Below are 18274 nucleotides of genomic sequence, written 5' to 3' on the forward strand. Positions count from 1 at the left end.
AAGTACCGTAATTATTGTTATTATTATTATTATTATTATCTTGAGAGAAGTTCAGCCCCTTCCTTCCTCTCCCCCTCGTCCCCCTCTCCATCCCCCCATCTTACCTCCTTCCCTTCCCCATAGCACCTGTATATATGTATATATGTTTGTACATATTTATTACTCTATTTATTTATTTATTTATTTTACTTGTGCATATCTATTCTATTTATTTTATTTTGTTAGTATGTTTGGTTTTGTTCTCTGTCTCCCCCTTTTAGACTGTGAGCCCACTGTTGGGTAGAGACTGTCTCTATATGTTGCCAACTTGTACTTCCCAAGCACTTAGTCCAGTGCTCTGCACACAGTAAGTGCTCAATAAATACGATTGATTGATTGATTGATTGATTGATTAATGCCAACCTACTCTCTGTTCCTCAGCCCCATCTATCTCACCACCGAGCCCTTGTCAATGTTCTCCCTCGGCCCGGAATCTCCTCCTTCATATCTGGCAGTCCACCACACTCCCCACTTTCAAAACCCTCCTAAAATCACACCTCCTCCAAGAGGCCTTCCCAGACTAAGCCTTCATTTCTCCTATCACCCTACCCATCTGTATCCACTAAGAGCCCGGGCTTGGGAGCCAGAGGTCATGGGTTCTAATCCCGGCTCAGCCACTTGTCAGCTGTGGGATTTGGGGCAAGTCACTTCACTTCTCTGGGCCTCAGTTCCCTCATCTGTAAAATGGGGATTAAGACTGTGAGCTCCATGTGGGACAACCTGATCACCTTGTATCCCCCCCAGCACTTAGAACAGTGCTTCGCACATAGTAAGTGCTTAACAAATACCATCATTACTATTATTATTATTATTATGGAACCCTCGAACACTTTGATCCTCACCTTAGTCCCACAGTGTTTGTGTGCATTTCTTTATACTCTACCATTTCCCCTATATGTAATTTATTTTAATGTCTGTCTCCCTCTGCAGACTGTCAGCTCCTTGATGGCAGGGATCATGTCTACCAACTCTACCGCACTGTTCTTTACCAAGTGCTTAATACAGTGCTCTGCACACAGTAAGCGCTCAATCCATCAATCACAGGTATTTACTGAGCGTTTACTACTGCGTGACTTACGGGCCTGAGAGCCAGAAGGACCTGGGTTTTAATCCCCAGCTCTGCCACCTATCTGCTGTGTGACCTTTGGCAAATCACTTCACTTCTCGGTGCCTCAGTTACCTTATCTTTAAACTAGGAATTAAGACCAGCACTTAGAACACTGCTCAGTGCTTAGAACAGTGCTTTGCACATAGTAAGCACTTAACAAATACCAAAAAAAAAACCTATGAGCCCACGTGGGACAGGGACTGTGTCCAACCTGATTTGCTTGTATCCACTCCTGTGCTTAGTACAGCGCCTGGCACGTAGTAAGTGCTTAATAAATACCACAGTATAATTATTATTATTGTCATACTACCTTCTTGGGGGAGTACACTACAACAGAGTTGGCAGACACATTCCCTTCCCACAACAGGTTCACGGTAAAAAGGGATAAATACATTGATTGATTAATTGATTGAGCTTTCTTCCCCATATACTATCCCTTGAAGACGATTCCCTAGACCCTCCTCTCTCACTCTCCAGACTCTTATGTTGTGAATCAAGATTACTAGACAGAGAAAGCTGGAAAGTTGCCACCTCTGATGTTGCATACAAGGCCTCTCCCCAACCCCAGTTATCCAACCACCCCAACTGAGAACCAGTGTGATCTGATTAACTTGTAGCTACCCCAGTGCTTAGAACAGTGCTTAATAAGTACCATGATTATTATTAGTAGATAGAGCCCAGGCCTGGAGGCCCGGAGGACCTGGAGTCTAATCCCAGCTCTGCCGCTTGTCTGCTGTGCTTCAGCTTCTTCGTGTGTAAAAGGGGGCTTAAGCCCTAATCCTTCCTACTTATACTATGAGCCCCATGTGGACAGGGACTATGTCCAACCTGATAATCTTGAATCTATGCCAGCATTTAATACAGGGCTTGGCCCATAGTAAGTGGGTTTAACAAATACCACCACTATTAACTAGGATCTCTCCACTCTCTTCCTCCCTCCCAGAGGCCACATCAGACAGACAGACCGACAGAAAGAGATTGGTTTTTAATAAATACAGAAATCTCCAATAATGACTCTGCTCAACATGGGGACCATAGGGAGACAGGGAGATGGTCCCTTGATGTTGAGTGACGATAAATTAAAAATCCCAACAAGCCAGTGTCACTATGTACAGGGGCCAAGGAGCAAGAGAGGGAGGGAGAAGATGGGATCTCCAGGGGATTGGTGGGGTTGGGAGCCTGAGGGCTGAAGGTCTGGGGGAAAGGGAAAGGGAGAGGCTACCCAGGTGCTGTTTTCACTTGGGGCTAGAGTGCGAGGGTACCCCTTTGCCGCACTTCCCCCCACCCCAAGGGTCTGAGGTCCCAGAGAGCCCGGCAGGGTAGGGCATTATGCAGACAGTGGTTATCCCATTGGTGAAAACGAGTGCCCGGCTCCCTCCCAGCAGCCCAGCTGCCGGCCTCCTGTGGCCATCCTGTCTCCAGGTTGCTTCCTAGGAGTTCCCAACTGCTTTCTCCGGCTCCGACTCTGGTGCCATTCCTAGTGCTGGGGCTGCAGGACACACAGGAGGGGGTGAGTGGAGGGCAGCAAAAGGGAAGAGCGAGGGGCCCGGGGCCAAGCAGGCCCGATCTCCAATCCCATGACCCCGGTCCTTCTGGGCTTTCCCTGAACTCCCCAACCCACCGTACTCACTCTGTGGGGGACATCGGGAGCAGCACGTCTTCTCCTTCGCCGAGCCACAGGAGGAGGAGGAGGAGGAGGAGGAGGACAGGCAGTCATCCCTCTGACAGTGCGGCACTCCAGCCTGAGGCAGCAGGGGCAGGAAGCTCAGGTCAAACAGAAAGTCCAGGGGTACCACGTCTCTACTGATCCCCCACACCCCTGAGAACCCCATCCACCTCGATCCCTCCTTCCCATCTTGTCCAGGCCTTCCCTTCCCCGCAACCTCCCGGCCTTTCTGTAGCCCACCCCGTGAATACTGGATTGGCCCCTTCCTCCGACATCTTTCCCCACCTTCCTGCCCCCTCTGTCTCCCTTACCCTCAGCCAACCCCACCACTCACCCCGCACCAGCAGGTGACACAGCTCATCTCCCCAAAAGGTGGCACAGACGGGTGCCAGCGCTGGCTTTCCGGAAACCACTGCCCCCCAAAGCGGCAGCCCCGTGGCCCATCTGCCTGCATGGGGTCCCCCAGCTGGGCCTGGGGCCCTGACCCCTCTATACAGAGGGACAGATGGGGGAGGAAAAGATGAAGGGAGGGAGGGAGGGAAGGGTCAGAGTTAGGAAGCCATCCGTCCCCCATACTCAGATCCCAGGCTGGTCAAAGATCTTGCCCCGCCCAGGGAGGGGACGGTCAAAGAGTCAGAGCACTGCTCACCCTCGCCTCAAGACCCTGCTCCCTTCTCCCCATAGGTCTTCTGGCTGTGCCCACCCCCCTTACCTGGGCACTGTTTGCAGCAGTCAGTGGGGTTGGCACGAATGGGCTGAGAGCAGGTCAGACGGGGACATTGCACCTTCTCGCAATGAACCTCCCCCGTGGCTCCCTGCAGGAGAGCCGAGACCAAGAAAGGGGGTCAGAGAGGCACCAATCCCCAGCCCAGGCCTCCCTGTCTGGGCTAGACCCGCAGACCTAGCCGCCACCCCACCCAAACAGCTTCCTCCACCCCCTCCCACCACAGGCCTCCTCTTTGGCTGCTCTTCCCTCTGAACCGCCCCACCTTCTTAGCTAGCTGGTCTTCTCCTCTTCCTCCACTGGAGGAAACGTCCTGGAACTCAGCCCAGGAATAGGGCAGGTGAAAGAGCGGTGGCAGATCTTGTTAAAAAGGGTGGGATTCACGGACCAAAAAGAGGCAGGGATGGGGACAGGTCAGAGCCCTGAGATTTGGTGCCAGGGACATGATGGGGAGGGTGGGGCATGAGAGGGCTGGCGTTCAGGACCCCTGAGGTGGGGCTGAGTACCTTACAAGTGCAGATAGCACACTTAATGAGGCCGAAAGGTGGCACCACGGGGTGCCAACGGGTGCCCGCGGCTCGCCAGCTCCGGTCGCCATCAAAGTAGCAGCCTTGGAGGGGACACAGCGGAAGAGAAGGAGAGAACAGCTGGAGGTCAGGATCATTGAGCCTGCCTCTCGGGAGCTGGACAGACCAGGCCCCAGAGGGCCTACTGACCAAACCCTGGGCTGGGACAACAGTGACTCCAACCCCTCCCCAAAGAACAGTACTCCCCTACCCCTATTTCCCCAATTCCCACTCACTCCAGCTGACTCCCTCCCTTGATGCCCCTCCACCCCCCTCCACTCCCCCAACCTCACCTTCTCCAGGGTCCCGGCTCTGTTCCAACCCCTCCCTGACTTGGAGGTCCAGTGTCTCTGCAGAACGGATGAGTTGGTGAAAGAAGCAGAGGAATGAAGAATACCACCCCTTCTCCCAGGCCTCTCTCCCATCTTCCCTTCTCTCCCTCATCCTCCCCCCGTCATCTCTCCCCCCTCCCCTATTTCCTGGCCTCCCTGGAGATTTACCAGGGCAGACGGGGCAGCACTGGTCTGGGGGCTGCACGGGGCGTGGGCAGTTGAGCAGGGGGCACACAACGGGATCACAGATCACCGTGCGTTTCTATCGGGGACAGGGTGAAGGAAAAAAGAGAGGAGGCGTCAATCAGGCCTAATGCCCCGTCTGAGCCCCCTCTCAACCCCATCAGCCTCCCGGGCCCCACCCCAGCTCCTTCTATCTGGCCCCCATCTCCCAATACCTGGCAAGTGCAGAGAGAGCAGATGGGGTCATAGTTGGGGGCCCAACGGGCACCATGTGGATGCTGCTGTCCCTCAAAGAAGCAGTGGCTGGGGTCCCGGAGGCGCCCCCCTCCATTAGGCCTGGACGCCAGAGAGGCCGAGGACTCGGGCGTTGCCATGGGGACCGCGGGCCCAGCAGTCTTGGGTCCCTCTGCCACGGGAACTTGGAAGGGCCTCACCATGCCAGACACTGCGGCTGTCAGCCTCAGGCCACCGCCCTCACAGTGGTTGGGGATGTGCACCTGAGCAGGAAGAGGAAGGTGTTCCAGGGGAGCGGTCCAATAGGCTTCCCTCCCGCTAACCCCCTCTGGGACGTCATTCTTCCCACGAGGCTCCGTAACTCTCCCGGGACCCCTCCTTGCTCCTTTCTCCCAGGGCCCGTGATCCCCGGCCTGTCCCTTCTCCCATGACCCCGATATCCCACGAGCCTACCTGTCCCCGCAGCTCCCCGCGTGGGCTGCCCTTGGTGCTGACCAAGAGGAAGGCCGTCCCTCGGGACAGGTGTCGCAGCAACTCCGGCTCCAGGTCCTTGACCACTCCCTGGGCCTGCAGGAGGACAGTGCCCGCTCCCCCTAAATGTCTGCTCCCTCCCCTGCCCACCGTGATTTCAGAGAGCTGGGGCTGTCTGCCGTCTCCCCCATCACCACTCGCAGGAGGACCGTGCCCACTCCCCGAGAATACCCACTCCCCCCATGGGGCTTCCGAGAGCTGATCCTGCCAGCCCTCTCCACGTTTCCCTCAACCTTCCATGCAAATGCCACAATCAATCAATCAATCAATCAATCAATCGCATTTATTGAGCGCTTACTATGTGCAGAGCACTGTACTAAGCAAGCCTACTCGTCTCCCAAATGTTTTACCCCCACCTCCCTCTATCCTTCTAGTCACTTTGGGTCAATCGATCAACCCTTCAATGCTGTCTACTGAGCGCCAACTCTGTGAAGAGCACTCTACTAAGTGCTTGGGAGCGTACAGCCGAGTGACTTGACACAGTTCCTACCCTCAAGGTGGTGACAATCTAACTGGGGAGACAGACAGTGCTTTGCACACAGTATGGGCTCATTAAATACAGTGCTCAGCACTTAGAACAGTGCTTTGCACATAGTAAGCGCTTAATAAATGCCATCATTATTATTATTAAATACAACTGAACGAATGAACATTAAAATAAATGATCTTGCTCCTAACAGCTTTGTCATCTATTTCATCAGTGGTATTTATGTACGTGAAAGCAGAGAAACAGCGTGGCTCAGGGGACAGAGCACGGGCTTTGGAGTCAAAGGTCATAGGTTCAAATCCCGGCTCTGCCAATTGTCAGCCGTTTGACTTCGGGCAAGTCATTTGACTTCTCTGTGCCTCAGTTCCCTCATCTGTAAAACGGGGCTTAAGACTGTGAGCCCCCTGTGGAACAACCTGATCACCTTGTATCCCCCCAGTGCTTAGAGCAGTGCTTTGCACATAGTAAGAGCTTAACAAATACCATTATTATTATTATTATATTTTAAAATAATGTATTATAAAGTATTTATTCATATTAATGTCTGTCCCCCCGCACCGACTGTAAGCTCGTTATAGGCAGGGAACGTGTACTCTCCCAAGCACTTAGTACAGTTCTCTGCACATTGAAAGCACTCAATAAATATCACTGATGGTTCGATTGATAAAATTTAACCTATTGGGTGTGATCTCCGAAAATTCTCCCCCAACTCCTCCAATCCCTCCCTATTCCTGCCCCTTCTTTAACTCTCCCATCTTTCCCAGCAGTATCTCAAAAGGAGATTTCTCGCCTCCACTCAAAATCCACCCCCTCCAGCTGTGCCTGCGACCCCATCCCTTTGTATCTTATTAAAACACTTGCCCCCTCCCACTCTCCCTCCCGACCACCATCTTCAACTGCTCATTCCCCAATAACTCCTTCCCCACTTCTTTCAAACATATTTCAAACACAGAGAAGCAGCGTGGCTCAGTGGAAAGAGCACGGGCTTGGGAGTCAGAAGTCATGGGTTCTAATCCAGGTTCTGCCGCATGTCTGGCTGTGTGACCTTGGGCAAGTCACTTAACTTCTCTGAGCCTCAGTTACCTCATCTGTAAAATGGGGCTTAAGACCATGAGCCCCACGAGAGACAACCTGATCACCTTGTATCCCCCCCAGGGCTTAGAACAGTGCTTTGCACATAGTAAGCACTTAACAAATGCCATCATCATCATCATCATTATTATTATTATTATTATATGCATGTATCCCCTAAACAAAAAAAAAATGATCCTTTGACCCCATGCCACCTTCCAGTTATTGCCCCATCTCCCTCCAACCATTTCTTTCTATTTTCCTCAGGCAAATTCTTTATGCCCTCTGCGTCTACTGTCTCTGCTCCAGTTCTCTTCTTGTTGGCCTTCAAATCTAGCTTCTGCCTCTTCTATTCCACAGAAACTGCCCTCTCAAAGGTCACCAATGACCTCCTTCTTGCTAAATCCACTGGCCTCTACTCCATCCTAATTGTCCTCAGCCTCCCAGCTGCCTTTAACATTGTGGATCACCCTCTTCTCCAAGAAACATTATCTAACTTTGTTATCACTGACTGTCCTCTCCTGGCTGCCCATTCTCCGTCTCTTTCGTGGGCTCCTCCTCTGCCTCCCACCCTCTAATTGTCAGAGTCTCTCAAGATTCAGTTCTGGATCCCTTTCTATTCTCCTTCTTTAACCACTTCCACTACAGGCAAATGACTATAAGAATGTGATAACATAGATACAGTGGGAAACAGGGTGGGATGAAAGCCTAAGTGGACATAAGTGAGAGAAGCAGCGTGGCTCAGTGGAAAGAGCACAGGCTTTGAAGTCAGGGGACATGGGTTCAAATCCCAGCTCTGCCAACTGTCAGCTGTGTGACTCTGGGCAAGTCACTTCACTTCTCTGGGCCTCAGTTCCCTCATCTGGACAATGGGGATGAAGACTGTGAGCCCCCCGTGGGACAACCTGATCACCTTGTAACCTCCCCAGCGCTTAGAACAGTGCTTTGCACGTAGGAAGCGCTTAATAAATGCCATCATTATTATTATTATTATTATTAAGTGATGCAGGTGAAAGGCAAAATTGAGTGGGGAGATGAGAGATTAGTCAAGGAAGGCTTCCTGGAGGAGATGGGATTTCTGCATGGCTTTGCCTGGGGAGCAAAATAAATGAAATCAACAACTTTGACTCTTGCCTGCCTTAGGGAGTGGGAAAATGCTTATTTGCAAGACCAACCTGCTCCACCTTACAGATCAGCTCATTTTACCCACTTCCCTCCACCTGATTCCCTTCACTCAGATCTTGCTCACCTGTTCACTCCGACTCTACTCTCGGCTTTCCCAGCTCCTGCCCCCAGCTCAGACCGCTCCCCATGCCTTGAACTCACTCTCCCTTCAAGACCACCATTCTTCCCATCTTCAAAATTATTATTATTATGGTATTTGTTAAGTGCTTACTATGTGCAAAGCACTGTTCTAAGCGCTGGGGAGGTTACAAGGTGATCAGGTTGTTCCACGGGGGGCTCACAGTCTTAATCCCCATTTTACAGATGAGGGAACTGAGGGCCAGAGAAGTGAAGTGACTTGCCCAAAGTCACACAGCAGACAATTGGCAGAGCCGGGATTTGAACCCATGACCTCCGACTCCAAAGCCCTTACTCTTTCCACTGAGCCACGCTGCTTCAAAACTCTCCTGAAATTCGACGTCCTCCAGAAAGCCTTCTCTCATTAACTCCCACCACTGCAAATGGTCTCAATCCCGACAGCCTCCTAAATCGATCCTTCAATCAATCAATCAATGGTATTTATTGAGTGCTTACTATATAGACAGCACTAGTGACATGTATTTTCACCTACCATCAGCATTTTCACATGTGCACATGGAAACACTATTTTATAAATGGGCGGTATATATGCAAAGGCTATTTATTGATTCGTGTGTTTTTTCCTACTAGTAGGAAGTTTCTTCCTGCTGTCACTTCCTCTTGCTAGTGTTCGTTGTATCCTAGTTCTCCCTTATGCTTCCTCTATTTGTAAATAATTTGTGTCTTCTTGCCTCCCATTGGATTACAAGTTCCTTGAGGGTCTGGACTGGACCGTGTCTTCCATTTCCGGTGAACTCTCCCAGATACTTAGTGACCGCAGTGAATGCTCAATAAATGCCACTGATTAAAGACCACCTCCCCCTAATAATAATAATAATAATAATAATAATGATAGCATTTATTAAGCGCTTACTATGCACCAAGCACTATTCTAAGTGCTGGGGAGGTTACAAGGTGATCAGGTTGTCCCATGGTGGGGGCTCACAGTCTTCATCCCCATTTTACAGATGAGGCCCAGAGAAGTTAAGCGACTTGCCCAAGGTCACCCAGCTGACAACTGGCAGAGCCTGGATTTGAACCCATGACCTCTGACTCCAAAGCCCGGGCTCTTTCCACTGAGCCGCGCTGCTTCTCTAAAGAAGCTGCTTCCCCCTACCCTCATAAAGTCCTCACCTCTCTCCCTGCCCCCAAATTCCCCTCACCTCAGGACCGTAGAATCCCTTGAGAAGTCGCCGAGGCCCGGAGAGTCCAGGGGAGCCGGTGAGGTGGGCAGTCACGGTGCCCTGCTCAGAACCACTGAGCCCAGCTAGCAAGACCTCATAGTGCAGGTGGCAGTGCCCATCCAGGTAGAGCCAGGCGTGCCCTGCTGCCCCACTGCGCACTGGAGGCAGCACCAGGGCTCCCGCCAAGGGCACCGGCAACACTGGGTGGGCAGAGAGGAGAAAGCATGAGGAGAAATGCACAGAACCTCCTTGTCACCCTCACCCCTCACTACCCGGTCCCACGGCCCAAGCTGGGAGAGAACCCAGCCCCAGGAACCCTGGGCAAGCAGCGTCCTCGAGGCAGATCGCCTCAAGCCCAGCAAGCACAGCTCATTCTCCCGGTGGAGGCGCAGGAAGAAGGCCAGGGACAGGAGAAGGAAGCCCAGAGGCCCCAGACGAGGTGGAGGCCGAACGAAAGGACACCCACCATCCCGGCGAGCACTGTGCCCAGTGTAGGGCAAAGTGGTGACGTGCCCACGGAGTTCTCCCTCGGGGAAGTCCTTGGTCCCCACACTCAGGAACAGCTCATTCTGAAGCAGCATGTGGGCACCGCGGGCACCTAACCCTGGACAGATACCCTTAGCCTGGGAGAGGGCAGACAGAAGGGCGATGAAGAGGCGGCAAAGAGGGCTGGTAAACAAGAGAAGCAGCATGGCATAGTGGACAGAGCATGGGCCTGAGAGTCGGAAGGCCGTGGGTTCTAATTCTGGCTCAACCACTTGCCTGTTCTCTGACCTTGGCCAAGTCACTTCACTTCTCTGGGCCTCAGTTCCCTCGTCTGTAAAATGGGAATTGAGACCGTGAGCCCCACGTGGGACAGGGACTGTGTCCAACTTGGTTTGCTTGTATCCACCCCAGAGTTTAGTACAGTGCCTGGCACATAGTAAGCGCGCAACAAATACCATCGTTATTATTATTAAGAGTGTGGCCGGGGTCCAGCCCGCTGTATCCAGCTCTCCCCACTGTCTGAGACGAATCTTGGGACATTTCAGTTTTGGATCCTCTGTGCTAGGCCCCAAAACCTCTGGGAAATGGGGTGAAAAGCGAAGGGCTCCCTTCAAAGCCCTACTGAGAGCTCACCTCCTCCAAGAGGCCTTCCCAGACTGTGTCCCCTTTTTCCCCTCCTCCTCTCCATCCCCCCGCCCTACCTCCTTCCCCTCCCCACAGCACCTGTATATACGTTTGTATAGATTTATTACTCGTACATATTTACTATTCTATTTATTTTGTTAATGATGTGCAGTTAGCTTTAATTCTATTTGTTCTGACAACTCAACACCTGTCCACATGTTTTGTTTTGTTGCCTGTCTCCCAATTCTACACTGTGAGCCCGTTTTTGGGTAGGGACTGTCTCTATATGTTGCCAACTTGCACTTCCCAAGCTCTTAGTACAGTGCTCTGCACACAGTAAGCGCTCAATAAATATGATTGAATGAGTGAATGAATGAAAGAAGGGGGACATGGGTGTACTGGCCTCCCAATAACGGCCCCTGACCCTCTCCCCATCCCTGCACCAACCCTTTCCCAGTTGCCCTCCGGACCGCCTCCCTACGCCCCCTCACCACACTGGCCCCGCCGCGGGAAGTCCCTGTTATCCGGCACAGGACGCTGCGCTGGTTCTTTCGGCGAGGCTTAGTTTCCAGGGTCACAGCCACCACCTCACTGCTCGTGCCCACCACCTGAACCTAAGGGGAGGAAGGGAGGCGAGGTGGTGGCGGTGGAAGGGAAGTCTGGTATTTTATCATTTGGGGGGCCAGGCACAGGGCCCTGCCACGTCCCTCTCTCCCCGCCCTCCGAAAAGACCCGAGGAATCAGCCTCTAGCAGGCAGAGGCCAACCAATCCTCAGCCCCCTTTGTTGCCCAGCCTCCAGCCTCCCTCATCCCATTCTTTCCGTTCCTGGCTTCCCACCACCATCCCCAGCCACCCCAAGGTCGGCTCCCCCACCCTCCCGTTGGGCCCCCAGGCCGGATCCCCACCTGGTAGAGCAGGGAACCATTCCCCAGCAGGCTGAGGCTGGCAGACCCGGCAGCTCCGGTCTGTGTCGGTGTCAGGGCATCGGCACCACAGAGAACACTTTGCAGCACTGGCAGGGAGACAAGAACAGGGGTGGTGGACGTGGGAGGGGACAGAAAATGCCAAGACCTTGCCCCCAGTGACCGCGCATCTAGGGGCCCCATCTCCAAAGACCCCACCCTCTGAGAATCATGCCCTTCACCAACAACTTCACCCCCCAGGGTTCCTGTGCCAACCAAGGGGGTTGGTTCTTCCCTCGATCCCACCTCCTACCCACAGAGGACTCAGCGTCCTCCTGTTCCTCGACCACCTGCCCTCTTTCCATCCTTCCCTCCCTCCCTCCCTCCTCCTTCAGGGCCTCCATCAACCTAACTGGGATTGATGCCCTCAGGGCCCTAGCCAGGGCCGGCCACTCACTGTCACAACTCTGCCTGGCCATAATGAGCCCACTGATCCGGTGCCCTGGGCCACCCTCCCTCTCCAAGGCGATCTGCAGCTTCCCTTGTGCCAGCAACTGCATCTCTTGGGGTGTCAGGCCGGGCAGCACCTCAGCAAAGCCAGGTTCCTGGGGACACAGGAAGGGAGTGGCAGGGCTGTGCCCCAGAGAAAGGCAGAGAGAGGAGAGGGACTGGCACCCACCTGGGCAGAAATATTGGCACGGAGCTCTCGGAGCAGCTGGCCCTCATGCAGGATCTGCAGCTTCAAGGGAATCTGGACAGGCCCTGCCGCCGAACAGGTGGGCATCAGCACCTCCCGGGGCACCCCAAAAGACACTCTCACAACCCCTCCCTTGCCCTCAGCCCACGGAGTCTGCATCTCTGCCCTTACTTACCCGCATCCTCACGGTCCAGCAAACCCCGGGATAGCAACAGGAAATGCAGGGAGTCCTCTGTGTCACTCAGGGTGAGCAGGGCAATGCCCCCCGTGCCAGGCCGGGGTGGCCCCTCCAATGTCAAGATGGCACTAAAGGTCTCTGGAGCCGGAGGAAGGAGAGGCGATGGGACTCCGCAGGTAGGCACAAGGGCTGTCTCTTGGTGAGAGGACACCCGCCTCTTCCCCTGCCACCCTGCCCTGTGGCCTTACCTGCAGCCAGCCCCCGGTGACGGTGGAGGGGCCCTCGGATCTCACCCTCCGGGTGGTTGGGAGTCACCAGTGCCACATGCAGCTGCTCTGCCCGCAGGAGTCGAAGGGATGGGCGGGGAAGGGCCCGCCACACGCCACACACCTGTGACACCGGGGCAGACCGTAGGACGCCGTCACCGAGGCCCAGACCAACAGGCACGAGTCACTTGGGCCAAATGACGACCGTCCTTCACGGAGATATGGACGGAGAGATATGGTGCCTGTTTGTCGTTCATTCATTCATTCAATCGTATTTATTGTATTGTTGTATTGTACTCTCCCAAGCGCTTAGTGCAGGGCTCTGTACCCGGTAAGGGCTCAGTAAATACGACTGAATGAATGAGTATGGTCAGCTAGGCCCAGCTGGAATAACAGACAGTCCCGTTCCAATCCCCCGGCTCCCAGAGAAAGGGTCCAGGGTCAGGGGGTTGCTGCTATATCCTTCTGGGATGGGAGGGCAGTGGGGTGAGGGGTGGGGGCTCTGGCAGCGTGGTCTAGTGGCTAGCGCATAAGTCTGGGAGTCAGAAGGATCTGGGTTCTAATCCTGACTTCGCCCCTTGTCTGCTGCTGTGTGGCCTTGGGCAAGCCACTTAACTTCCTATGCCTCAGTGACCTCATCTGTCAAATGGGGAATAAGACTGTGAGCTCCATGTGGGACTGGGACTGCGTCCAACCCAATAAACCTGTATCTATCCCAGCGTTTAATGCAGTGTCTGGCACATAGTAGGTGCTCTAACAAATACCACAAAAAAAGGGGTGGCTACTATACCCTTCTGGGTTGGGAGGGCAGCGGGTGGAGGGGGTAGGGGGTTCTCACCATTCCATCCAGGGCTGGGGGAGCTGGATGTTCAAAGAGGATATTGCCACTGGGGTCAGTGAAGCGGACTCGGGTGGGTCGGTCCAGCCTGGGAGGAAGGGAGAGGCATGGAGTTGGCCTCCCGGGGCCCCAGAAGCCCAGCTCCACCATGGCCAACTTCCCCAGCCTCCGGTAGCCTTAGGCCCCCCGCCCCGGCCCAGCAGTCTCACTTCCCTACTGCGGTTCCTTCCTCTCCCTGGGCATCTTTACCCGACCTGGCCCCGGGGTTCCCTGCCCCAGCTCACCGGCGGTAGGTCAGGGAGAAGCGAAGACCGGTGCGGAGAAGCGAAACACGGACTCGGGCCACACCTCCGGATTCGGGGCCAGTCAGCAGGGCCACAAAGTCTGCCGGGGAGAGGCAGAGGCCACCAAGAGACAATTATCTACCCATTGTCATTTAGCGAGCGCGTGTCAGTGGAGGTGGTCACCACAAACCCTCTCCCCCACTTCTCCCATTGCGCATCACCTCAGTCCCTCCAACTGTCCCCTGGCATCCTCCTGCCCCTGGGGCCATGCCCCAGGCATCCCTCTGCCCCTACCCGTATGCCCGTCCTCCCGACCTCGCTCCTCGGGCCCAAGGTCTCCGCGGGCGCTGTAGCTCTGATGCTCCGGGTCCCGGGGATATTCGAAGGCCAAGGCCGCGGTTCTTTCCGGAGTGGTCAGTTCTGGAAGGCGATGGGGTGCGAGTGGGGAGGTGACACTCCTAAGCTTTCCCTCAGGGCTCCAGGAATTCTAATGCTGATGCCTGTTTGCTTGTTTCGATATCTGTCTCCCCCACCTAGACTGTGAGCCCGTGGTGGGCAGGGATTGTCTCTCTTTATTGCTGCGTTGTACTTCCCAAGAGCTTCGAGTAGTGCTCTGTCCACAGTAAGAGCTCAATAAATACCATTGAATGAATGACTCTTCTGGGAAGGGAATAATAATAATAATAATTATGATATTTGTTAAGCACTTACTAGGTGCCGGCCACTGTACTAAGGGCTGGGGTGGATACAAGCAAATTGAGTTGGACCCAGTCCCTGTCCCATGTGGGGCTCACAGTCTCAATCCCCATTTTACCGATGAGGTAACTGAAGCACAGAGAAGTGAAGTGACTTGTACAAGGCCACACAGCAGACAAGTGGCAGAGCCGGGATTAGAACCCATGACCTTCTGATTCCCGGGCCACTACGCCAGGCTGCTTCTCCACGGGAAGGTAGAAGAGGAACCGGCAGAGGCCAGCTCCATAGTTAGTACCTTCTGGGAGGTAAAACCTGAATCCTCTCCCTGGCGAGGGAGTCCTAGGTGAGGGGCAGCGCAATGGGGGCTTACCCTGGGGGCAGGAGTGGCAGCAGTGCCCGGGCAGCAGACGGGGCTGACCGCAGGCCGGGACCGGACACTCGGGTTTGATGTTCTTGCAGCTGACCCGGCCCGGGCCTTTCCCCCCGGTGACCCCGCGGTGGCTACGACAAAAGAAGCATCAGAGAAAGAAGCATCAGAGAAGAAGGGGGGGTTCCCTCTGGGCACAATCGCGGGGGAAGGGGGCAAAGGAGGGTCTGCTCAGAGGAACAGCCTGGGACTGGGTGTTGGCTGTCCTGAGGAGGGGCTAAGGGGACCCACGGGATCCAGGAGCCCGAGGTGGCAATGGAAGAGCAGGAGGCCCAGTTTTGCTAAATGACCAAGTGGACCTGTCCCCCCAAGAACCCGCCCAACTACAATAATAAAAAATAATGATAATAACAGTGGTATTTGTTAAGCGCTTACTGTGCGCCAAGCACTGTTCTAAGCGCTGGGGGATACAAGGTGATCAGGTTGTCCCACGTGGGGCTCACAGTCTTCATCCCCATTTTTACAGACGAGGCAACTGAGGCCCAGAGAAGTGAAGTGCGTTGCCCAAGGTCACACAGCAGACAAGTGGCAGAGCCGGGATTAGAACCTACGTCCTTTAACTCCCAAGCCAATGCTCTTTCCACTAAGCCACGCTGTTTCTCTAATTTCACGCGGCGGCCTCAGGCGGGGGACCCCGAGGTCCTGCCTCCCAATCCTTCCCACCACTCACCAGTTCACAGGCACACAGCACGCAGCGCATCACCCCGAAGGGCTCCCCCAGATCCGGGTGCCACGTCTCCTCCAGGGCATAGACTTTCCCCCCGAAGGAACAACCTGTGGGGACCGCGCTCAGACAGCAGCAGCTGCCCCCGCCCCCCAGCCAGCTCTGCCCCCTCCCCAGCAGCTAACAACGCACCTGCAGGTAGCTGTGCCCCCTCCCCAGAAGCTAACAGCCCCCCAGCCAACTGCTCCCCCTCCCCAGAAGCTAACAGCCCCCAGCCAACTGCTCCCCCTCCCCAGAAGCTAACAGCCCCCTCCCCAGCAGCTAACCACCCTCCCAGCCAGCTGTGCCCCCTCCCCAGAAGCTAACAGTCCCCCAGCCAACTGCTCCCCCTCCCCAGAAGCAAACAGCCCCCCAGCCAACTGCTCCCCCTCCCCAGAAGCTAGCAGCCACCTCCCCAGCAGCTAACCACCCCCAGCCAGCTGTGCCCCCTCCCCAGAAGCTAACAGCCCCCCAGCCAGCTTTGCCCCCTTCCCAGAAGCTAACAGCCCCACAGCCAACTTCTTCCCCTCCCCAGAAGCTAGCAGCCCCCTCCCCAGCAGCTACCGGCCCCCAGTCAGCTGTGCCCCCTCCCCAGAAGCTAACAGCCCCCCAGCCAACTTCTCCCCCTCCCCAGAAGCTAACAGCCCCCCAGCCAACTTCTCCCCCTCCCCAGAAGCTAGCAGGCCCCTCCCCAGCAGCTAACCACCCCCAGCCAGCTGTTTTCCCTCCCCAGAAGCTAACAGTCCCCCAGCCAACTGCTCCCCCTCCCCAGAAGCTAAAACAGCCCCCTCCCCAGCAGCTAGCCGCCCCCCAGCCAGCTGTGCCCCCTCCCCAGAAGCTAACAGCCTTCCCTCCCCAGCAGCTAACTTCCCCTCAGCCAGCTGCTCCCTCTCCCCAGAAGCTAACAGCCCCCTCCCCAGCAGCTAACCGACCCCCAGCTAGCTGCACCCCCTCCCCAGCAGCTAACCGCCCCCCAGCCAGCTGCACCCCCTCCCCAGCAGCTAACCGACCCCCAGCCAACTGCTCCCCCTCCCCAGAAGCAAACAGCCCCCTCTCCAGCAGCTAACAGCCCCCCAGCCAGGTACAGCCCGTTCCCCAAAGCTAGCAGCCCCCTCCCCAGGAGCTAACGGCCCCCCAGCCAGCTGCGCCCCCTCCCCAGAAGCTAACAGTCCCGTCCCCTGGAGCTAAAAGCTTCTCCTGCCAGCTGTGCCCCCTCCCCAGCAGCTAGACCCTCCTACCAGCTGGACTACCTGGAAAAGTCCCTCCTCTTGGCCGCTCTACCCCAGCGCTAGCCAAGAACGCCCCCCCCCCCCCCCACTCCCCACGATCTTCTTTCCATTCGTTCATTCCATCGCATTTATGGAGCGCTTACTGTGTGCAGAGCACCGGACTAAGCGCTTGGGAAGTACAAGTCGGCAATAAAGAGAGACAATTCCTGCCCACCGGGGGCTCCCAGTCTTGTGGAGGAGCGCTGCCCGCTCCGACCGCCTTCCAGGCCGCCTGGACCGTCCCTGCTCGCCGGGCAGAATAAGACTAATAATGCTAATAATTTTGGTATTTGTTGAGCGCTTACTATGTGCCAAGCACTGTTCTAAGCGCAAGGTGGGGCTTCCAGTCTTCAGCCCCCTTTTCCAGATGAGGGGACTGAGGCCCAGAGAAGTGAAGCGGCTGCGCTCCGTGCCCTCCGGCGCCCCCCGCCCCCCGTGCCCAGCCCGGTGCCCACCTGCCGACCCCCGGGCGGGCAGCGGGTCCTTCTCGGGCCGGATGGGCAGCTGGGGGGGGGTCGTGGCCGGCGGCGGCGGCGGGGCGCGGGCAGAGCACCAGGAGGCCGAGGAGGCCGAGGAGGCCGAGGAGGCCGGGGAGCAGCAGCGCCGAAGGAGGGGGCCCCGGCCTCGGCATCCTCCGGCCCGGGGGCGCGGGGGCCGACACGGACGGACAGGGGATGGGGGGCGCGGGGGCCGGGAGGGAGGGAGGGTGGGTGGGTGCGGGGTGCGGGGCGCGGGGACCGGGAGGGAGGGAGGATGGGTGGGGGACGCGGGGACAGGGAGAGAGGATGGGTGGGGGGCGCGGGGACCGGGAGAGAGGATGGGTGGGGGGCGCGGGGACAGGGAGAGGATGGGTGAGGGGCGCGGGGGCAGAGAGGGTGGGTGGGGGCGCGGGGGCAGGGAGAGAGGGTGGGTGGGGGGCGCAGGGGCAGAGAGGGAGGATGGGTGGGGGGCGCAGGGATAGGGAGAAAGGATGGGTGGGGGGCGCAGGGATGGGGAGAAAGGATGGGTGGGGGGCGCAGGGGCAGAGAGAGATGATGGGTGGGGGACGAGGGGACAGGGAGAGAGGGTGGGTGGGGGGCGCAGGGGCAGAGAGAGAGGATGGGTGGGGGCGCAGGGGCAGAGAGGGAGGGTGGGTGGGGGGCGCAGGGGCAGAGAGAGAGGATGGGTGGGGGGCGCAGGGACCGGGAGAGAGGGTGGGTTGGGGGCGCAGGGGGCAGGGAGGGAGGATGGGTGGGGGCGCAGGGGCAAAGAGGATGGGTGGGGGTCGCGGGGACAGGGAGAAGGGATGGGTGGGGGCGCAGGGGCAGAGAGGAAGGATGGGTGGGGGGCGCAGGGACCGGGAGAGAGGATGGGTGGGGGGCGCAGGGGCAGAGAGGATGGGTGGGGGGCGCAGGGGCAGGGAGAGAGGATGGGTGGGGGGCGCAGGAGCAGAGAGGGAGGATGGGTGGGGGGCGCAGGGATAGGGAGAAAGGATGGG

General features: G+C 56.4%; 1 protein-coding gene across 1 annotated transcript; it reads right to left on the reverse strand.

Moving 5' to 3' along the window:
- Positions 1–2117: 2117 nt before the first annotated feature.
- CHRD (chordin) lies at positions 2118–17428 on the reverse strand. Its single transcript, XM_038745139.1, is given in 25 exon segments — positions 2118–2636; positions 2778–2889; positions 3148–3302; positions 3526–3628; positions 4044–4147; positions 4397–4453; positions 4604–4697; positions 4834–5115; positions 5306–5419; positions 9407–9627; positions 9894–10050; positions 11029–11151; positions 11444–11550; positions 11898–12045; positions 12120–12202; positions 12313–12453; positions 12564–12705; positions 13420–13507; positions 13704–13803; positions 13998–14123; positions 14770–14881; positions 14883–14900; positions 15497–15600; positions 17253–17310; positions 17312–17428. Coding segments are annotated over 25 exon segments (2925 nt in total). The 3' UTR covers positions 2118–2577.
- Positions 17429–18274: the final 846 nt, after the last annotated feature.

Source organism: Tachyglossus aculeatus, chromosome 1 (genome assembly GCF_015852505.1).
Source record: "Tachyglossus aculeatus isolate mTacAcu1 chromosome 1, mTacAcu1.pri, whole genome shotgun sequence".
Lineage (NCBI taxonomy): Eukaryota > Metazoa > Chordata > Mammalia > Monotremata > Tachyglossidae > Tachyglossus > Tachyglossus aculeatus.